At 37.3% G+C, this 24,068-nt stretch overlaps 1 protein-coding gene across 1 annotated transcript; it reads right to left on the minus strand.

Annotated features, from left to right (window-relative positions):
• Positions 1 to 12,578: 12,578 nt before the first annotated feature.
• On the minus strand, positions 12,579 to 23,130 carry LOC131378525 (oxygen-regulated protein 1-like). The gene is made up of 3 exons (XM_058419986.1): positions 22,486 to 23,130; positions 20,950 to 21,121; positions 12,579 to 18,136 (listed from the first exon to the last, which is right to left on the minus strand). The coding sequence occupies exons 1-3, from the start codon at positions 23,122 to 23,124 to the stop codon at positions 12,579 to 12,581; spliced, it is 6,369 nt and encodes a 2,122-aa protein (XP_058275969.1). The 5' UTR covers positions 23,125 to 23,130.
• Between the last annotated feature and the right edge of the window lie 938 nt (positions 23,131 to 24,068).

Consider the following 24,068-nt stretch of genomic DNA (forward strand, 5'->3'; position numbering starts at 1 on the left):
ATACCAGTGGTGTTATGGCTTTTTTCCCTCTACCATCACACTCCAACAGGATGGGAATCTGCCACAGCATTCTTGCTCCCTCACCCACATCTCTCCCAGGACACACTGATCTTGCTAAGCCCTTGTAATTTTCTTAGAAATTTTCCAGAGAAGGGCAATGCCAATTGCAGAGGGAGGAGGAACAAACACAGACTTTCCACCCCCTTTCCATTGATCAAGCAGAGGGATCATATAGCGACGTTAGGGACTGGTGTGGTAGGGCAGGACACTAAAACAGTGAACAGCAACACCCAATAATTTACATATCCTTTGGAATCATTCATCTTTAGAATTACAATACAATCTCTCTGCGAATATTGGAGATTTCAACTCTTATAGCCTCTTGAAATATTTATTCTGAAAGTCTTATTCTATGTCCAAAAATTAAAAGCATTCTGGAAGTCTGAGCCACTTACCAGAAAGGGATTGAAACAGCAGCTACAATAGTAACACTGGAGCTACAATCCTTAGTTATTGAAAACAGAGTTTATGACATGGATCGTAGGCTGGTTTCATGGTGGTTACATGTCTGACATGTCTTTACTATTGCCTTTATTTTAAACTAAACATAAGCACTGAAAATCTTACCAAACAAGAAATCCACTTAAAGAACATGAGAAATTTGGAGCATTAAAGACTCTCTCATTTATTTTCCAGTGCTTTTTAACTTTTTGCCTGAGTATGCACAGTAAAACAAGGAAACAGAGCAGAAAAAGTGTTGTTGCAGCCAAAAAGTAATAGAGGCTCTGATGAAAAACAATGAACCTACCTTTATCAACATCAGTCTGGGGTCTGACTTTGCTGATGTGGTATTGTGCTTACCTGGAAGAATAGGCTGATCCTGCAGTAAAACAGGAAGCTCCACAGATATTTCCCCACCAGCCTGGTCCTTGGCCAGCCGTCAATGTGCAGGGAAAGAGAACTGCTCCCCTGAGAAAAGGTTCTACAACAGCACCTAAATAGCACGAGGAATTCCAATTTAACTTGCTGATCTCAGCCCAGATGGAACAGAACATGAAACGTGTGGGATGCTGTTGAAATCTGTGCAGGCAGGACTTTGTGGATGACCACAAAACCATGGATTTGGAGCATTTCTGTTCCCTGGATCTAACTGCCCAAATATGACTTTTCACTCAGTCATATTTGAAAGCTCAGGGCAGAGTAACTCAAGTGCTACTGAGAAACAGGTTTTTGTCAGCTCAGGAGCACTCCCACCAACTACAGCTGTTGTTCCAGCTGGTATCCATGGGGGCTGGCACTAGGTGGCATGGCTTACCAAAGACGGAACTTCTCACTGGGAGGCTTGTCAATGCTTGTACCCTATTCCTTACACTTTTATCAGAACAGGACTTAAAGGGACAGGTTTTGGGTCTTCAACACTCCTCGTGACATAAATAAACCATGAAAGTGCCCTACATTATTTTCTTCCATGCCCAGCTTCGAGCATGTAGTACCAAAAGGACCATATGCACACCAGCTGAAGAAGGAAAAGAGGTGATTTTGTACTTCAAAGTATTTCTTGGTAAGCGCTTCAGAGGCTGCTGTATGTTCTACTAGTCCCTGATTATGCTAATTTGTACCCATATCTACACTAGATTTTGGATCGGTAGAGAGAAGGAAAGACACTCTTTGTAGCTTCACTCTGTGCTTTGCAGAATCTAATCTCCTTAATTTGAATATTGAACAAACTCAGAATTACTGGAAACATTTTTATCTCTTTTGCTGCTTGAATATTAAACTTTAAAGACAAAGATTCATCTTGTCTGAAAAACCTGGCACACGTTAGCCTGTTGACACCTGCTGATGAACGCTGAAAGGGAAATTTGCAAACAGCAAAGCAACACCTTCATGGACATTTTCTGGTCTGATATCATCTCAGTACAGACACAGACACAGGAACCACAGGACACTGATGGAGGACTAGTGTGCCTAACTTACCAGAAAAGATCTCCAGTTGTAGAACATGCTCTTTTAATTTTAGTTCTTCCTGAAAAAATGTAGTTTTGCCAAGAAACAGTGATGATAAGTGTCTGTAGGTTGTTCCTGTAGTGTGAAATCTAGAGATGAATGCTTGCATTCCTTTGTCTCTGAACCATAAAAAACACTACCTGTAGGGTTTGAATATATTTCTTTTCTTTGACTTTCTGCCAAAGTTGCAAAAAGGTAACGACCTGGCCCTGGCTGATGAACCATTCCCTAAAAACTGTATCTGACTGAGGTTCCATAAAGGGACAATTAAAATTTATATATAAATAAATAACAGAACACACTGAAGTGTTGGTGTTTTTTTTAAATTTTACTGCTGAATTCAATTAACATATCCAAGCTGGAAAGAAGGGTAAGAGTAGCTTTTCATTTTTTCTCTTTCCTTTTTTTTTTTTTTTTTTTTTTTTGTCAGACTTCTTCAGTCTTTCGTTTTAAATGTCTGTCCCCAAAACTCAGTTGTGCTGGCTTGAAGGCAAAACTAGCAAGAGACTCCAAGTCAGAAAAAAACAATTTAATAGGAGAGGAAAAAAAAGTAAAATAAAATAAAACACATGCAATGGTACAAAAGATCACTGACAGAGTCAGAATACAGCCTGAAACCGTGGTGGTAGCAGTCCAGATGAAGTGGTCTTGTTGAAGCAGTGTTCTTGCAGAAAGGTCTGGTAGCTCTTGTCCTCTGGGAATCTAGTGGGTAAGGCTGCTTGTGCTGTCCCAAGGCCCAGATTATATCCAGGTGGGAATGCTTGGCTCCTCCCTCTGGGTGGAGCATCTCACAATGGACTGATATAATTTTATCAGTTTTGTAATGGGTCCTTGATTGCCCATTAAACAGGGATAGCTCCTGGGGAGAGTTATCTATGAGTCATGTAGGACGGCACTGATGGGCCATTAACAGAAGATAGTCTGGAGGGAGGGGGCACGGGAAACAGTGGTGCACAACTTAGTTTCAACATTTCATGTAGATGGTGATAGAATACATACTTTGGGCACATTTTACATTGTAACCTAGGACATCAGTACAGCTGGAAAACGAATACCTAGGTTTTATAATCAGGCAATCATCACTTGAATTGAAAGGGATATAATCCCTATAATTCTATTATGGAACCTCTTTGAGTGATAATACATGGCATTTCAGTGTAGACATGGACTGGCTAGAGGTATGAACTCACAGGATCTTGCCTAAACTACAGTTAACACTTCCGAGATCTCAGTCTTCCTTCTGAGTCACAGACCCAGGTGAAAACAAGCATCAAATAGCCACAGATTTTGAGCCCTGATCAGTGAATATGTGACCTCAGTGGGCACTTTCCATTATGTTTCTACAAAATATAATTTTAACATTGAGTTTACCGGTAACTTCTAAAGCTCTTCATAAACTGAAGTCTCTTAACTGAAAGATAAGAAACTCTGGCACAAAAATGGAAGGGTTTCAGCATGCATAGCATATAATTGCCACACATAATGTCACATCAGATGTTAGGATAAAAGTCAGATCCTTTAATTTCCAGAAACCTATATATTATATTTCCCAACCAAACCTTGAAATACAATTAGCTCGTTCTCTTAGCTTTATTACATTTGCTTAACCTGCATCAAGATATTGTTTTTCGTAAGGAGGGAAAAAGATCTCTTAATTTCTTTTTCTTCTCAGAGACACAGAACTAGAAATATTTGCAATGTAGCTCTGGTGCTGTGCATAGGGAACCATATGCATCAGCCACAGATTTTGGGAGGACTTGCCTGACTGGGTTCAATGACTTTGTGGATTTAAACAAAGTCAAGGCACTTTGTAGCATACAAAGACTGTAGAAGACTCAGACTATAGCAGCTAAGTTAAGCAGTCTTCCTTGCTGCCTAGCCACACATTTTTAAAGAAACATAATGTATTAAATTGTAAACAGCCAACCCAGACATCATAAGAGAAGCTGCTTTAATTCCACACAAAACATTCCTTCATAAGTAATCCCTTAAATGAAGGTGAAAGAATTTGATGAGGCTAATATAACCCCAAGGATTTATTTCTTACTCATATTTTGAATCCACTGTCTTAGTGACTGCTTTTGGACAGATAAAATTCTTTCTCACTGTTTTTACTTCTTTGCAGTGCCAGGCAGGGGAGTTTCCTGCATTTGTATGTCCTACATGTATTTTGTACAGATGTTCTATGTTCTTAGTGTTGACCTGTAAAAGAAACTCAACTAATGAAACACAGAATATTTATTAAAAAAAAAAGACATGCAACAGAAATTCATTTAGTAACTGTAAGGTGAGACTTATTATTTGAGGAATTAAATATTCTGACATTTAAACAAGCCTTTCCAATTTCTTTTACTTCAGATAATCCTTAGATGTTTGGGTCTTCTAAAAGACAACCCTCAAAAATCTCATTAGCCAGCCAATCCTATTTAAATATCTTCAGGAAGTTGCGATAGTAATTCCTGGTTGAATATTTGCCTCAGTGGGAGATGAATAGAGACTATTTGTATAACTAAAAAGAAAAAGTGTCTTGACTCTAAAAACTTCTCTCAGTTTAGCATCTATACTATCGACCTGCTCCAAAATTATTTTTGCCTCCCACATCCCTATGAGTTTCTCCCTACCCCTCTAGGGATGTATGCTTTGTAATTTTTGGAAACAATTGTGTTCATATTTGATGCTTCCTTTTACAAATAATTTCAATTAAATCAAGTTAAAAATCTGTATTTGAAAGATTAGCTCTTGGGCAGGCTGGATGAATATGTCCAGTACAGATAACAGGGCGCTGAGGGAATAACTTTGTGTGAAGGTTATTCAACCAGCCTTACTATGAACTTAAGTGTAGAAATAGAAAACTTATCTTCAAGGAACTGGAAGTACACCATCAATCTTCCTTCCTCACAAAATAATTTATTTTGTTATAATGTAGGCTTGATTTTCTCTTCTTCTGCTGTTTTCTGTAGAATTAATTTTCATGTTTTCATTGACATTGTATAGATGGGTGCAAACCAAGTGCTTTGTATTGCAAATTTCTCTGAACAGTGTGTTATAAATGATAAAGAGACAGAGCAGCAAGGGCAGACCACAGTTATGTGAAAATACAGTGCACTCAGAGAGCTTTTCTCTTTCTATACATTTCAGAGTAGGTTCTCCTTAGTTGTATTCAATGCCATTGACACTTGCCTAACAGGAAAATCCTAGACCTCAACAATGGGACTGTCCTCCATAGTTTGCATTTATAAGTCATTGTAGGTGAAATTAATTTCAGTAATGGCAACAGGACTTGCTAACTCCTTTTAACCATTATTTTAAATCTGGCTGGTTTTGATATCACAGACAGAGAATGAGATTCTGAATCAGGGGTGCTGGATCCTTCTGAGGAACTACATTGGCTGAAAAGGGATAAGAACTGCACTTCCTGCATCCCAAACATCTACAGGGTGATTGTGGAAAAGGTGAGTTCTTCATCAGTGCTACCATCAAGCACCTTTTCTCTGAAGGGGACTTTCTATCCTAGATACTATTGATGGAATCACCTGTTTGTCAGGTGGCTCTATAGCAGACACCTGTAGACAACCCCTGACAATCCTATATACACACTCAAGCTATGCAGATTGTGATAAAGGATTTAGTCTGGCTCACCTAACTCACCACATTATAAGACTGATTCCAGTTTGTGTAACTGGAAGCAAAAGCAGTTTCAGATAGATTTATTACAGGTATAAAATTTGCCACTATTTCCATAAACTAGCAGGTGTTTTAAAAAGTTCAAATTTTACTCCATATCTTAATTCTTCACTTCCTCATTTAATTTTTAATATTGTAGCTCTGTTTCAGATTTGTAAACTAAACAACTATCTGTTGTATTTTTCTTGGTATTTTCTTGGGCACAATGCAAATAAAACAATAGTTCTTCAACAGATAATAAACATGTTGAATCAAATAAGCTTTGGATAAGTGAGTGGAAAAGGATACTAAATTTAGACCTTCTTTCTCCTTACTAGATATGCATAACATACAAAAAGTGCCTTTTCATCACATGGAGTTTGAAATGTCATGCGATCTGGCAGGAGGCAAGAGGGCAACACAATGAATACATATTACTTACTGTGAAGATGTCTTCATTGCCTCTCTGAAATAATTTTTCCTTCTCTCCATCAAGAAAAAATAGGACCTGAACTGCCACCATCCCCCTGCAATGTAATATAAACCTTTGAACTTGTTCCTGCAGATGGCACATCACTGGTGAGGACTGACACATTCCATTTCCTAGCAATCAAAAGATAAAAAGACTCTCTGAATTACTTAAACTCAAGATTCTTAAATAAAATGCATTTCAATAACCAAAATTCTAAATATTAGAGTGTCAATGAATACAGAAATATGTGTTTCACAAAATTGCAGCAGGCAAATACTGAGTTTGCTGTGTTGGGTATGTCATGAAATGTCAGGTTGCATTCATATCTTTTATTCCAAGTGTCCTATATGACCAAGTCAAATTTGAATGAACGTAATTGTATTTCAAACACAGTTTTGAAATATTGTATTAAATATGGGGTTCTTTTTACTTAGGATGTATCAGCTCTGCTCAACGCTGTGCTATGTAATGACAGCCTTGACACTCATCACTTTAAACATTGGCAACTCTGAAAGTAAATTAGCTCTGCTGAAGAAGAACTGTTTAAGAAAGGATTTGTATCTCTGCAAAGGTGTGATTGGCTACACAGATGTAGCAGCTTGTTTGGAATCCACTGAAGCTTTACAGCACAGGAAGGACTTTGATCTGTTGGAGAAAATCCAGAGGGGGCCAGCAAGCTGATCAGAGGGATGAAGAACCTCTAATAGGAGGAAAGGCTGAGAGAATCAGGTTTATTCAGCCTGGAAAGAGAAAGCTTTGGGGTGGCCTTCCAGTAACAGAGGGGAACCTACAGGAAAGGTGGAGAGACACTATTAACAAGAGCATGAAGTCACAGGAAAAGGGACAATGCCTTCAAACTGAGAGAGAACAGGTTTAGATTAGCTATTTGGGAAAAATTCTTCTCTGTGAGGGTGGTGGGGCACTGGAATATGTTGACCAGAGAATCTGTGGATGCCCTCATCCCTGGAAGTGCTCAAGACCAGGTTGGATGGAGCTGTGAGTGACCTAAGTGGAAGGTATCCCTGACCACTCCAGTGGGGCTGGAACTAGATGGGTCTTAAGGCTCCTTCCAACCCAAACCACTCATTCAGTGGAAGCTAAGTACCAATGGCATGAAATTAAGGAAAATGGTATCACCAATAGGTACTCTTATGAACAAGTTAAATTTGATCAATTCCAGAATTGTCATAGCTGGAGCATATTAAACTGAAAGTATAAGTAAAAAATAACAACTGTGAGATCTGAGAAAGCAGTAACTGACAAAAATACATTTACTATCAACAGAGTACTGTGAACTTCCTCAAAAGTTGCTGTAATCTGCTTTTCCCACAGCTGAAATTAGCTGATGATTGAATTCCCTGTTTTTCTTTGCTTGTGTGTGCACCTTTTGCTTTATCTATTAAACTTTATCTCAACCCATGAGTATTCTCCTTTCTATTCTCTCCAATCCCTCTGGTGAGGAAGTAGGCAAGCAGCTGAGTAGGGTTTAGTTCTGGCTGGGGTTAATCTGTGACACAAGGTGAGAAAATTATATTAACTATTTCCCATAACTCTTACAGTGGATCAACATTGTGATTAGATTAATGATATTTGATATCATTAGTGCTATAAAAGTCAAGGTACTTGTTTAATAGTGATACATTGAACAAATAAATAGTCTTCTTTTCCTCTGCTCTGCTTAAAATTAAGAGAAATATGCCTTATGCATTTCAGAAACTACAACTGTGATGATTAGAGGAAAAGGAGAAAATATTTATGTTGGAGAAAAAGTCTGATTTTTTTGATAGATACCAAGAAAGAAAAAGACTTTTCTAAGCAAATTACAGTGATGGCTTTGGGACATATATAGAAACTAACCATGACTAGGCTGAGGATGGAAACCAGAAAATATTCAAGACAGACATCAAAAGCAGGACTCAAGCTCTAGAACATCTGTCTGGTGAAAGCTGTAATGACTACAGAGAAAAAGATTTAAAATGAGATTTAGTAATTATATGGAATTACTTACCTAATTGTGTAGTTTCCCTCCAGCAAGCGGCTGAACTAGATAAAATGAGAGTTCCTGGGACTGTGATCTATATCTTATGTTGGCTGTTTCTTTTTACATTATGGCAAGAGAAAAAACATCTTTCCAGATGTATGGCATACTCTATATAAATCCCAGAATGCTTGTTGAATGCTTTTCTACCCAGTTAAAGTAGTTCATATTACTCCTCATGGTGTCTTTGCTTCTGTCAATCAGTATGTTGCTCTAGCATTGTGAGGTTGTCTCTTCAGCCTTCTCCAAACTTAACTATGAAAACAATTTTATCTGTGCATCTCAGACACCTGATATTCTCTAACTTTGCTTTAAGTTGCACCAGGGAGGGTTTCGATTGGATTTCAGATTAGGTGATAGGAAAAATTACTTTACTGAAAGGGTTGTCAAGCATTGGAGGCTGTCCAGGGAAACGGTTGAGTCACCAACCCTGAAGGTATCTAAAAGATATGTAGATATGGCACCTGGGGACATGGTTTAATGGTAGACTTTGGAATTCTGGGTTAATGGTTGGACTCTGAGATCTTTTTTGACCTGAATGATTTCACAATTCTCTGATCTTCCCTGTACCACTAATGAGTATAAAAACACTATGACAGTATGGTACATCTCACTGTCAACCTTTTGTCCTGCTCTGAGGTGACCATTGTATTCCTTCTCTTTCAGATAACACACAGAAATCAAACCCAAGTCTTTCAGTTAACAAGTATTTCACCACTTGCTGTGGTGTCTGTTAATTGTAACCTGAGGGAGTACCTCACATCTCAGGTTTTGAGTGCTTAGTTTGCTCAGCAGCTCCCAGTAACTCGGTAATAAGGATCTGATTAAAGGTTCCCTGATCTGGAAACACTGAGGTGTTGTGAATGTAGCACATAGTGCTGTGAATCCAGCAGAAAGGCTGTGAGTGACATATACAGCTGTGAATTTGCTTACAATTTAGACATTATTTACAGCACAGAATGCTATAGGACATTCAGATGGATTCTAGAATTTCGAGCTGCATTTGTCAAACAAAGGTACCATAGGTTGGCACAATTTTGTTTTCTAGATATAGAGAAATGTAAAATGTTTTTCCCTGCCCTAACTGTGGCATTGGGGGGGAAGGGGGGGGGAGGGGGGGCGGGGTGGGGCGGGGCGGGGAAGGGGGGGGCTTGGACAAGGACCTATCAGAAAGCAGGCTGGGATATTGGCAGCTAAGTTGACCAATGAGACGTGTCAGTGCGACTTTGGAAGGAACATTTAAAACTGATGTGCAGGAGACCGCCCACTCTCTTGCTTTGGTGACTTGCCATGAGGTAACGTGGTCGGGCCCGGGCCCGGCCCGGGTCGGGCTCTGCTGCCCCTCTGTGTGGCTGGGCCAAGCCCAGCCGGGCTTTCAGAAGCTGCTGCCCGCATGGAGAGCGGGGGGAGCCCAGGTTAGCCCCCCATTGCCGGCTGGGCCGGGCCTGGCCAGGCTTCTGAGAACCGCTGCCCGCATGCAGCGGGGTGGGGGAGCAGCGGGGAGGCCCAGGGCAGACCCTTCTGCCTCTGGGTGGCTGGGCCGGGCCTTGCCGAGCCCTCTGAGAACTGCTGCCCGCATGAAAGCAGCTCAGGTGAGGCCTTGCTTTGCAGCTTAGTGAGAGCTCTGAGCTAGACCGCCGTGGATGAGACCAAGGGGTGGAAAAAAGGACATTTGCTGGTTTCTTCTACCAGCCCGGCGTGTGCACGTGGCTTTTGCAAGCCCGGGCAAAAAACATTTAACCCTTTCTTAGCAACTGAGAACTTTTAAAGCACAATTCTTCCTCGAGAGAAAGAAGAAAGAAGAAAACAGAAGGTACATGGAACAAACACTGCATGAAGTCAGTTAGATGAGAAGTGAAAGAACTAATGATATTGGAATAGGATTGAAGAAGTGGACATTTTTAACCAGACTTTTCTAAGATAAATTATGAAGAAATGAACTGTTCTTTGCAGCATCTTAGTATTATTTAGGTAGAATGCTATTCTAATCAAAATTAAGGACTGGTGTAATAGAGATTTATTTGGGAACTGTGAAACCCCCGCTCTTGGGTCAAAAAGGAAGTCTCAGCCCTTTGAGACAAAGATAATTTTAGATCAGAAGAAGTATTCGTAAATGATACCCCAGATACACTGAGAAGCTCTGTGGATAGAACATCACAGTCTGCAAAAACTCCGGGCAGCAGCAGAATGTGTAACAGAGAGCATTTGACTATTTTGTCTTATAGCAAACGTCTTCATAAAAAAATCTGAGAAGGACTCTTCTCCTAAGTAATAAGTAGTTATGTCTAAGTAGTGAAACTGACTGAAATTCCTAAGTTGTGGGTTTTTTCTAAGTTGTTCAATAAGAAAGTTAATAGTTTGTAAGAGGAAAGAAGCGTGTTTTTAAAGTTTCATTGTTTTTAGGTTTTTTTCCGGCTTTTTTTTCTATTCTTTTAGTGTGTGTTAATAAAACTTTTTTTGTTGTTCATTTTTAAGCTTAAGCCTGCTTTGTTTATTTTTCTCCTAATCTCTCCCTCCCACAAAAACACTAAAACCCCTACATTAATTGGTGTCTCCGCCCAGTTTTATTAAATTAAAACCATTACAAAAGGTTTCATTTCTGTATGGACATGTAAAGGGATGAAAAAATACCATTTAAACTTTTCACTTGGAGCGGTTCTAAAACATGTGAAAGAGGACACCAAAAGAAGTGGAAATGGACAGAAAAACTTCTTCAGAAACAAGAGCAGCATAGGAAATAACACGCAGTTATTTGGTGTGAAATATATTAGATAATACATCGATTTGGAATTTTAATATTAGTTTATTACATAGAATACACTGCTTCAAACAATAGAAATATAACATTTATTTAGTGGGACATAGATCGGCCACTGGAATTCTAAAAAAACTGAGGAGTGCTTCTAGGTTTCCTACTTGCGCCACAAACCCCGTTTACTTCACATCCAACTTCTACTTCCCATCCATGTGCCTTCTGTCCCACAAAAACACAGTCAATGCCTCTGGGCCAAAAGGAATTTGCATCAGCCTTTTATTATGTCCCCAGTCTGGATAATCATAGGATCATGACCCAGGGCTTATCACAGCATGTACATACTAGTTATCCAAGACGCAGTCTTCAAGAGTACAGAATGGCCAAATTCTCATTCTCTACATGAAAAGTGGCACCTTCGTTTTTCAGGTATATCTCTTGACTTCACTGACATGGAAAAGAGGTACTGTGCAGTATTAGGAATTAAAATCTAACCAAAAAAATGAAGCACTCTCCCTAATCACAATATACATTAAATATATTGCAATTTCATGTGTTACATCACTTACTGAAAATTATAAACCATATATAGGTGCTTGCTACATACATGCAGTATTAAAAAAATGTTGTAAACAGGTATGCAAAATAATTCTAACAGATTGTAAGATCCTGGAATATATTGTATATGCCTTGGATTCTCAAAATACAACATATTTACAAAAAAAAACCACAAAACAAAACAAAACCAAACCAACAAACCTCCCCCCCCCAAAAAAAAAAAAACAAAACAACACAAAAACACAAATACAATCTCAGTAAGGACAGAGGTTAAGTTAGAACACACAACTAAAACTTTCAGTGTACGTAGAACAATTTTAAGAGTATGTGGTGCTGCCTCAGAAGAAAATATGGCAAGAGCAGTCAGGAAGTCCACTGACAAACAGTCTGTTCTCAGTTCCTAAAAACGTCCCTTTTCTAGTGTCCTCTGAGTTGAAGAGGCCAACTTTATTTAGTGCCTGGATGATCCTACTTGGAAAAATCTCTTTACTTACATACATGTTCTGTAGCTGGCCTTTGAAATCTCAAACAGCAATTTCATAATGTACATCTATATAAAATTAACATGACTTCTGTTTCCTACTTGTTATTGTATTACAGCATTTGAATTTATTTCCTACTTTTCATTTCAAATTAAGCATATCAGTGGATTTTCTTCTGGGAAAAGCATTTCTACTGAAAGCCAGTTTTCAAGCTCCTTCTCAAATGTCATGGAATATAAAAATCTTATCTTAAAGCTTGAACAGGTAATTCAAATTTCAGTTCTCTTTTGAAACAAGCAGCCATCATTTCTCTAAAATTAGATGACTGGTATACAACTACCTCTTAACAGATAATATTTCAGAGAAAAACTCTTTCCTAGCCAAGAAATCATTGCCTTAGAAGAACAACTTTTCTTCGTACGGTCGTTCCCATAAAAATTTAATTAATATTTGTATTTCAGCACTGATATACAATTGTGACTTATTTTTATCTAGTTTATTCACATGGTGAGTTTTATTGGTTGCATCGCTCAGCAGTTTATTTTTATTTTTTTTTCCTGAAGATGCTTTCACTAATCTAATGTGATGGAAGTTCCAAGATCACTATTACAAGTCATTCTTATCTTTCCTGTTTCCACTGTTCATTTTAGAAGAGCAAACTACTTCTTTGTCTTCTTCTTCTTCTGTAGGAAAGGCATTTTTGTTTTTCATATTTTCAGAATCTTTATGTTCAATGCTATTTAAGGAAGTGTCACACTTCAGAAATGTTTCAGAATGACAGGTTTCTGCTGTATCTGCCAACATAGGAGAAAATTTTTCTCCAACAATATAAATTAAATTTATTCTTAAGGTTTGACATATTTTTGTCTTTCCATTGGGTAGCTCAGTTTTTGTGCCTGTGGCAAGATCACTGGGTATGTGTTTGGATACACTATTTTGACAATTTCTGGCTTCCATGGGGTTTACATTCATATCTTCTGTAATATGTAATTCCCCTAAAATATTTGCATCTTTCAAAGTTGAGGATGCAAGTATTCCAAAGTTACTAAAAAAATCTAAGGTGTTATCAGCATAAAACCTATTAAAGATATTACTGGCAATCTTATTGATAGAGTTATTCTTCAAAGTCACATGATTATTTTTGTCTGTCAGGTCTTGATCTGACCATTCTAAATGTTTGTTCTTTTTGGCCAACAAATATGAACACAGCTGGTTCTCAATATCAGATGCCTTTTGGTAGGCATATCCTCTTTGTTCCTCATTGATTGGTATTACTGTTACCATCAGTATTGGACAATGTTGGCCACATATCGCATGGAGTCTGTCCAGAGAATCTTCTTCCTGAAGAGCACTTCTATCAACATTACTAACATTAGTTGGCTGAGACTGTATGGGTCCCACAGCATTTGAAGGCTTTTCCAATGGATGCACCTTGTTATCAGGCAATCTAAATTCTACAGATGAAAAGGCTGGAAAATTGGTGTCAGCATGTGTGGAAGTAGAACCTGCCATGGTTGATGGATCAGTCTTGTCTTTGTTTGGTGCAGGAAGGATCTTACCACTGCGACTAGGTTTGCCTTTTGTATTTGACTCATCTTGAAAGGGGTCTGAATCACTATTATGAGGCATATTGAAGTAGCTGCAAAAATTTTCAGGGGGTTTTACCATGTCTTCAAGTTCCGAAGAAGGGATCTCATCAAGGGCAGGGTACTGATTCAGATTGCCAAAGTGAGAGTATGGAGCTTCATCACTTTCAATTGATGTTGTATCCAAATTACCATACATTCCAATCCGTTCAGGTGGTGATCTTCTTATCAAATGATTTTCTTTCAGAAGCCATTTGCCTTTATCTATCAATATTCCTTCATCTTCACTAGCCTGAATGCTAGGTTGACAATGTTGATTTGCTGAATCCCCTAAACAGTCATTAGTATAACTTGTGCCTTCTCTGTTAAGAGCAGATTGTGGTGTTGATAAAGGAGTATTTTCTCTTCTCAGTATACTGTCATCTTTGTTTACTTTTACTGGATATTCTTGTGAGGGTAGTGAAGAATGTGACAATTTCTCTGCAGAACAAGACATAGATTCTTGAGAAAAATAAATTATTTTTTCCCCCACTGCAGAGTGGAATCCTTCAGTATCCACTTGAAATACTTTCGACATATAAGGAAATTCTTTGTGAAAGTCAGGCTTAAATGAAGCTTCTGTCTTGCCATAGAGTCTTTCAATAGTTCTTTTTACATAGCCAGTATTATAATGTCTTTCAAGTGCTTCCTCCCCACTTTCATTGGTCAAGTCACTGGATGCTCTAAAGTTATAATCACTCTCTTCAGTATCTGGTCTGTAATCTGACCAGTCTGAAGTAGCAGGACTTTTTAAGCATTTTTTAAATTGAGGTGTGTCAGACCCCATTTTACTCTCCAGTTCTTCTACTTGCAATTTCTGTTCTCCTTCGGTCATGTCACATTCTGTAATTTGCTTTGATTCATAGCGAAATGATAATGGAGAGACTGTAGATAACCTCTCAGAGGTTTCCTCAGATATTTCTGCATCTTCCTTGTCACCCTGTACAGAATAATCCTCATTATTATATTCTACAGAGGTTTCAGCATCTAGTGTAAGTTGATTTTTTGGGGTTTTGTCAATATCTGCTGACTTTGGATCAATATCATCATCTTCACTTTTATCAGTAGCAACAGATACAATGCCTTTTTCACCTTCTAAATCAGAACTATCCTGATCTAAAATACAATTGTTATCATTAGAAGTTGTGGAGTTGGGTTCTACTGAAGACTCTGACTCCTCATTAATGAATGATGTATCCTGAGTTTTTTCATATAGGCTATCTGGCATTTCTTCATTTCTTTCTGATGTCTCTATAGCTGATGGAAGGCTACAGGTATTTGAATTAGTATTGGCATATTGACCATCTAGTTGTGTTTTGGGAACAGTCATGTCTAAAGTCTCTGTTTCTTTACAAAGATTGTTCTCTACAGCTAAACAACTTTCTGATTCCCCAGTTAATTTTAGAGCTTCTTCAGAATTGACACTGTCCATTGCAATGCAAGGCTCAACTGAGTCTTCATGTTCATGCAAATGTACATCATTAGGAATTTCAGATATGGGCATATTCTCATGTGTGGAGTCCTGCTTTTCAAGTTCCTTCCTAAGGTGTAGTAACTTACTTTCTGTTGATTGTTGGAGATGTGACAAGACAGCCTTCAGCTCCTCAGCTTGTTCTATAGCTGCAGTTTGTTTCAGACATTTTAACTTTGTAAATATTTCAGAACAGCTACAGGCATTTTTTTGCATATCATCTGTGATTGTCCCAATCAAACTCTCTCTCAGATTCAGTAAAAGTAGCCAAGCAAGGAGGGCATTGGAGGAAGAACCAAGAGCTTCAGGAGAATGATCCAAAAAGCTGCATGATTTTCCGATGCATCCACTATGTCCTTTCTGCAGACCAAGCAAAGCTGATTGTAGTTCATGCAGCAACATGCTAGACATGCAATTATTCTGAACTTCAATTCCAATTTTCTCACTAACAATTGTGCAATCAGCTTGAACAGCAACTTCAGATCTTTTTCTTTGACATAGGTTGGTAACTTGAATGTCAACTTCTGCCATCTTTTTATCATTGTCATGTGCTTCATGAAACAAGTGTAACTTACTATTCTGATGAAATTCCGACTTTAGTGAATATGTGGCTTCTTCTACTATGGATGTATTGGAATGAATCAAAGAGTCAGTTTGTCTTTCATCTGAATCTTTGGCTGAGTCTTCTGAAATTCTCAATTTACCAATAGGTTCCAATGGTTTTTTTGTTAGATTATCTTCAAGTAGATGTTTTTTTCCAGTTACATGTGCATTATTTGTGATAAATCTAGCTTCTTTTTCTATAGAGGTATCAGTATTTTCTTTAGGAAAAGAACAGGCATTGCAATTCTCTACAGTCATTTCTCTTTTTTTTATAGGGGGTAAGACAGAATTTGATAACGAATTTTTCAGCCAAGTTTGGACATAGTTTTCACGTGAATGTTCAACAGCCTCCTCTTGAAAACCATCCTGGTTTAGACCCGCTAGAATAATGGCACTCTCTGACATAATTATCTCATTTACACCTTTACCTAGATTTTTCTTCATTGCCTTTTGCTTTTTCTCTTTCTTTGATAGCAAATGTTCTGAATTCTTCTTTTCCTTTTCTTCTTCAAAGCTAAGATTTTTTGGCACTTCCGAAAATGGCTTTGAAGTCACTGATGAGTTAGGTGTCTGTTTGAAAGAACTGGTTATAAGATGTGCACCTTCTTTCTCAGTACTAAGTATATCCTGACTGTGTTCGGATTCATTGTTTGAATCAGCTGTCATCACACCGTCTTCACTCTTTGCAGATGAAATGATATTACTTTTTTTGCCTGACTTCAATTTTACCTTGGCTAACTTCTTGTTATTACTTCTTTTTTTCTTATTAGATGATGATGATCCGTTTTGTTCCACTGCATCCTGGTGATAGAGCTCATCTTCAGGATATACAATTTTGTCTGAATTGGCTAGCCCATCACTGTTTTTTGCGAAATATTCAGATCCTTTTTTCTGAGGCATTTCAGAATTTTTATCCATAGCCTCTGTTGTGGAATCCTGTGTGATACGCAATCCTTCACTTCTAATTACCCCTGAAATTTCTTGATGCTTTTGATTTTCATATGTACCTTGCTCTAGCAAACTAGGTGATTTTCTTTTCTTCTTCTTCTTTTTGGTGAGGGATGATGCAGATTCACTGTTCTCAGTGACTGTTGTCATCACAGATTCAGTTGTAGCACAGATTTGATTCTCATTTTCAGTAACAGTAGGAAAGGATCCAGTTGTTGGATTTATGTTCTCAGTAGGACTCTTACTACATGGAGATGCCATCATCTTCATCTGGCTATGTCCAGCACAGGCTGAATGCACTGAATCTTGAGAAATAGCTATTAAATCAGCAGCTTGGAATTTTAATTCTTCTTTTGACTTACATAATTCTGAATATGTAATGAAAGAACTCACTGATCTTTTTATTTGTTTGATATCACATGACCTATGGATGTGATCTGCTGTACCTGGCCTAGCTGTCTGGTAAGTTTTTGATGATGGCATGAAACCACTGATGTTAGCTGTGGGGGTTGATACTAAAGTACTATATGGACCTTTTCCCACATCTGATTTCTCCAATATATTCTGTACCAATTCATCCTCATCAGGCACTTCTAATGTCTTCATATTTGTGGTTTCTATTAACTCACTACTTTTGTGGCTTACTTTTAAAAGCATTTCTTCTTTCATATTTTCTGAAGAAAGCTTTAATAAACCATTGTCACTCATCTCATTAAACTTTGGATTACTGACACTTGATTTTTTTCTGCTTGAATGAGCTACCATGCAATACTCAGATGTTTTTTCTCCATTCTCTATTTCCTCACTGTAGGAAAACTGTCTTATTGTCTTTTCTTGAACCTCTTTCTCAGATACCAAGGTGACACTTTCAACTACTGCTTTCTTTTGTTTAACATGCCTTGGCCCAGGGGTGGGAGGTCTATAAAAGCGAGGCTTGATGTTTTCCTCAGGCACATTACCTACGTCTAAATCTGCAGAATTGTTCTTCTCAGCAACTTTACAATCAGCAGTTTTCAAATCAGATTCTGATTCTTTGTCTGACACTTCCTCATTGGATTGCTGTAAGGAGTCTTTTGCTTCTTTATTGTAGCTCTTCAAAAATGGAGAATCTTTTGGATTAATAGAGTCTAATGTATTTACATTGGATGAGCAATCTTTGACATTCATTGCAGAAGAATTGCAAATGGAGATATTTTTGTCATCAGAAAGGCCAGCACGACTTACAGTGGTTGTCCACCTAATGGTTTCTTCCTCTTTAATTTTGAATCGAACTTTCATTTCCACTGTGATACTGCCATCTTGATTAACATGAACAGATTTTTCAATGTCATCTTGATATTGTGCCACAGGTAAGTCTTCACCAATAACTGAATGATTTCCTTCTATCCCATTATGGCTGCAAAGAACATAGGAAGACTCTGAGTTGTTATCATTTGAGTTGTTACCATTGCTGGATCCTTTATCAGAAGAAACTGAGAATATCTGAGATCTTGAACTAGAGTCCATTTCAGCTCTCACTACCAATAATTACATTGAAAGAACAGAGATTCATTCAGTAGATAGAAAGCAGAGCAGACAAATACCATGGATATGGATCCAGATGATGAGACAGCGGACAGGCAACAAAGAAGAGAAAAGAAGAAAGGAGAAAAATTAGTATTAAAGATGCTAATGAAGTGTGTTATTTTACATACTTTGATTTTTTATTTATTTTGCATTAGAGAGTATAGAAAAAAAACCCATGGGTAATCTTGCTATTCATCTATGAAGTTTTCAGAGAAAGAAATAAAAGAAAGCCTTAATAGAGAATTAAGCATTTAAATACTTGTCCATTGAATTTTATTTTACAATAACTTCTTTCTAATGCCAGAACTATAGTCTTAGTTGAAATTCCAAAGCTTAAAAAAGTACTAGAAGATCTCATTTTATACTTAGTTGAGAGCTGAGATTGCCTTGAGCTTTTCAAGCAATTCATAGGCGCTCATGTGTTTGGGCTTCAAGCTATCAGCTTTACTTCCTCTTCATGCTTTAGTGATCATTAATATATCATTTCCTATTAGTTCTTAAAGTTAAGACTAAAACATGTCAGTCGAGGTGAATATATATATGTCCTTGGGCTTAATCTAACAATATACAGTACATGAGTAACTACTCTTTGTAATTTCACTAACACGCAAGTAAAGGGTTCATATCCAATCTTCTGGACTGACCTTCTATAAAGAAGTAAACATTGAAGTTCTTGAACTCCTTGTAAAATCTGGACTTAAATCATGACATTCTGAAACACGTTTATGTTTCCATACGGTAGACAATGGTGCAAAATTCAAGCAAAGCCAATGAATAATTCTAGACTTCAATGATTTTTAAATATAGCCCAAAATGTATTAGCATACACAATATATATTCCCACAATATGTTTTGATTACTCTGCAATAACTTGGGTATTTTAAAAAACTTTCTCTCATCTCTCTCATAGCTGTTGCTGATGTGTTGAGAGATAAAAGACCATGAGATAAGAATAAAGTTTTGCTGTCTTCCACGATCATCTGCATGTGCAAGGGAAACAGTGCAGGTACACCCACACAAAGGTATGAACAACTGCCACTAAATATATATGATCCACCATTTACTAGATAGGTTTCACTTGCAAAAAGCATTTTAACATATACTAACTTATCTACATTAATTTAATTTTGTTTGGGTTTTGAAGTTGACACTCACATCAAGACTTTTACAATAATGTTACCATTATAGAAATATGTCTATAACTTCAGGCAAATGCCCTTGCACATTTCTCAAGGATATGCTTTACCATTAACTGAATAAGAAACAAAAATTTGTACTAACTCTTCTAACACAGACCAGAACTTATGCATCTCAAAGTAAAAGTCTCACCTTTTCTGTCTCAAGAATTAGAACAAAAATTGTTAAATTTCATTTTCCATGCTTTAATATCACCAATGATATCTCCTGCACCTGATATTTTTTTAATTCTCAGGTTAAAGACAAAAAGAGAATTGTTTTTTCCTCCTTCCTTCTGTGATTGCTGTTAACTGAGAATTAGAAGCAGGAGATAATCAGATTCAGCAATTAAGTTTTTCTACAGCTGCAAGGCTCAGTCTGTCTCAAAGCAAAATCTGGGTCGGATTTTTGTTTCTGCAGAACTTTCATTCTCAAAATGTTCTTATTTAATATCTCTTGACTCATTATGTTATGTTCTGCAAACAGGTCTTAAGCTGTGCGAGTCAAAGTACATGAAGGCTGGAAAAACCTAATATTAATGGCTTGGTGGGGAGATAATAAAGTGGAAGGAATGTGAATGGAACTTCCACATGCAAATAAAAATCAAATGTCTTATATATTAATGTGCTCCACAAAACTATTAGGGTTACTGTGGAAAGTCCCAGTACAGTAACAATTACAGTGTTCCCTGGGTTCTCCAGTACAGCACAAAGCTGTAGCAAGAGTAGAGAGTACCTCTGGATTAAGGAAGTTCCTGCAGACAGTACCTCAGCCCTACAGGATTCTCTAATGTCGGGACATAAAGCTCTGGTACTGCAGCGTTTGATTTCCCTCTACCTTAGGCTATTCATCTAGCCTGGCTTCTCTCCAAGAGCTCCTCACATTCTTGAACATCCACTGGCCATTTTCCACTCTTCCTGACCTCATCAGTGCAGCAACTCGATGAGTAATCAAAGACAAAGTACATACATGTGTATTTTTTCCCCAACTTACTCAAAATATATAATGTAACAGCTATGAGGATGTAGGAATGGACAACACTCTCTTTAGGCAAAAAGCAGCTTCAAAAACATGATGAAGTTGTCAGTGGATGGATTCTATACTAGTTTTCCTATTTATGTGGAGCATGTAACAAGAGATGAGCAAGTAATGGCAAGCCAAACCTCCACTTGTTATGTTCTGAAAACTGAACCAAAGTTTTGCCCAAGCAATTCAATGACAGCCTGAAGTAGACTGAGATTTTACTTTCATCACCATTGTTATTAATTCTGACACACAAAAAAATTTATAACAATGGCAATCAAATTAATTAAAATGAAATATACTTAGAGATTTTCATCCATGTTCTAAGTAAGTCTGTCAGAAACAAAATATGCATACTAGCTGCATACTTACCAGAAACTTGCATAATAAAAAGAAAATTAACACTTTGATCTTTCACAAGCTTATAGAGGAGCCTAAGCAGATATAAGCAGTTTCAGCTGGTCTTTCTGAATATCCTTGATCATAGTAAGATTGTCAGTGTTTATGTCTTATGCTGAGAGAGATAAATAAATTAATAAAATACAAATGAATTCAAAGAACTTACTCTTTTCACTTTCTGACTTGGCATTTGCTTTTGGGTACACACGATTTCCAATTCCAAGCAATTTAGCAGGCCGCAAGTACCCAAGAGATTCATAATTGCTTGGTTTAAAAGGCTCTCTCCCTGCTGCAACTACAGCTCCAGAGCACAATATCAGGGCCTGAAGATTAGGAACCTGGGAAAAAAAGTAACATTAAATTCTCTGCCTTAGTAACCACCAAAAAATAATGTAAGAGATTTATCCCTTTCAAGTTTTAATATCTTCACTTCTTAGCTTCTACATTCATTTGCAGCAAACTATTAAATATGTATCACAGCACAGAATTAATTTTTCAATTCCTGTAAGGCAATTCCTACTTCAGTGAGGATGCATCTTGTTATATAAATATATTGGATAATTACCTCAAGAAGCAGCTTGGATCCATATCAAAATTTTCTTAAAATGTGCTTACACATGTAATTTTGTTTCATCATTGCACAGTGACTGTTCATAGTCATGAAATACAAATATGCATTTGGAGGTAGGTATACATATGAAGACATATTTGGCAGAAAAATTCAGAATACAACACAAGCAATTGACTAATACTTCCACAAAAGAATAAGACACCATCACAGAGCATTATACTTTGGAAAAGGTCTCTGGAGGTCATGTAGCCTAACCCTCTACTCAAAGCAGATCTGACTGGATCAAGGGGCTCAGAACCCTGTCTGACACTTTTGAATGTATATTCCAAAATACATTGCAAATTAATACTTACAAACTGTACTTCACTAACTTGTAGGTATTATGAATATTTTCCCAACCTAATACACAATTTCAACAAGTGAAGGATAAACAGGAGATTTCTTTTGAACTCTCTGAGCTCTGCACAGGATTCTCTTTCTAGATACCTGCTAAGTGTAACCATAAGTGTTTTTCTGTGGTTAAACAACAGACAGTAAAAACACTGAGATAAAATTATACGAACAGCATATGAGACTAAAATCTGAATTATTAGTGCTGCACCACCTGAGTTTAGAGGTACAGAAGCTGGTCCATGGTTTGAAAACTATTATAGGCAATCAGGTGTCAGAGTTCAAAGCCATTAATGGCAAACCACATTGCATTTGTGCAATGATAAAAATAGATTTGGGCATTAGATGCTACTTATCATGTTCTAAAACATTAAAAACCCCAGATAAACAGCATTAAGAAAAAAGGAAGGTTTTGTATAAATGGATAAAAGTATAGAATTGGGAGCATGCCTGAGAGAGGCCTGAGTAAGAGAAAGAAGTGTTTTTTCTTTTTGCTTAAAATGAAATGTGTAAGTGTCCTCACTAGCTTCTCTCTGTTTCCATGATTCCACTACATTTCCTCCAAGCTGGTAGCCCTTCTGAAGGGAGAAAAAGAATAGAAAGAAAACAAATTAAATTTAGCACATCTGATCATGCACCATGACTACGTTTCAAGCTTATCGTGGATACTTTTTTTTTTTTAAATTTAAAATAATCTAGAAGAAATCATTTAAAAAAATCAGCATCCATCCATATTCTCACCTTTCTGCCATCAGTGGTATAGAGTTTTGCAACTGGATACTGCATTAACTCACTCATATAATCCAGAAAGGCCTCAAATGTTTGTGTATTTTTCTTTCCCAAAACTATGGTGCGCCTAAGCCTTACATCCCCATTTTTGAAAACAAGCATCTTTTTGGGAGTAGTTATCCTGCTTTCTCGATGGCCGAACCCATCTTCATTCTGCCTTGCTAATTGCACAGCTCGACGACGAGCGCTGACAGGCCTGCTGATCTGCCACGGCAGTGGCTTTTTCCTGGCCTCTTCCAGGTTGATGGGCTTCATTTTCCTCTGATGGGAGCAAATATAGGATTTTCCATCTTCCAGATCCTCCAGATTGGTGATGCTGTGTCTCCCTCTTGGTGTACTAATATTCCTTACTCCAAAAGGTAGCGGGACACGTTTGGATAAACTATCCAGCAAGGCATCAAATGTCTTGTAAGACCTGCTATTAACTACCATTTTGATTCCATTAAACTGGGGATCTCCGCTTTTATAGAAACAAATCCGTTTTGCCACAACAGGTTCAGTAACATTGAAATGGCGCGTGGATAAACTCTGTTCACTCTCGGAGGAGTTTGGATGATTCACCGAGTAACTACTTGAAGGTGTTTCACTCATTTTGACAGCAGTCTGGAAGAAAGAGGAGTTGGATGTTAAACTAAAAAAATATTATATACACTTTGAAAGGTGCAGAAAGAGGATTTATAAGAAACCAACAGCAGCCTGTTGTGCCAAAAATCATTGGATTTAAATGGATTCAAGCTGTTATCACTAAATTCCACAAAGACTCCAATACTCCAATCCAAGTCAGATTAAGTTAGCATAGCTCTACTTGCAAGTTATTCCCAAAACTCTCCAATGTAATTTCAAATCTCTTATAATTTTGGTACAAGAGACCTTTTCTTAGAAGGAGGTGGTTTGTCAGTCCATCCTTTCTTAAGCATGAAGTTAATGACATTTCACATTTAAGATATTTAAGGAAAGTCCTTACTAGGAGCAAGAAATCTGTGCTTTGGTATGAGCCTTTTTTAAACCAAAATATCTAAACTGAAGACAATGCAATTCAGTCTGATCTGATATACTAGTTTCATACCAAGGCAAAACCATGGAATTCAGAGAAAAGTCTCCTGATTTACATCACTGTAATCTATACCATAATAAAGCCCAAAACATGGGTTAGAGTGAAGTTTTATCGTAAATTGACAGATATTTGCTTTTCTATTGCAAGTTTCATATCTCACAATATATATCTATGACAACAATCACATTTATACTGATAGAAAAAAAACTATTGACAAAATAAGGCACAAAAAGACACAAAAAATTCAGGTATTCTTCAGAAGTAGCTTTGAAATGAAAACATTTAAATACTGGTCTTATAAACAACAAATTATTTCTGACTACCATATTGATAGTCTTCAGGCTTGTAAATAGAGCATCAATCTTTCCATTTTAATACAATCTAAATATAGATACTGCAATGACAACCCTTTAAGTGACTAAAAACTTTATCTTAATGATTGGTTTGCTTTCACTGGAACACAGGGTAAAAAAAATTTCAA

The sequence above is a fragment of the Hirundo rustica genome, chromosome 1 (genome assembly GCF_015227805.2).
Source record: "Hirundo rustica isolate bHirRus1 chromosome 1, bHirRus1.pri.v3, whole genome shotgun sequence".
NCBI lineage: Eukaryota > Metazoa > Chordata > Aves > Passeriformes > Hirundinidae > Hirundo > Hirundo rustica.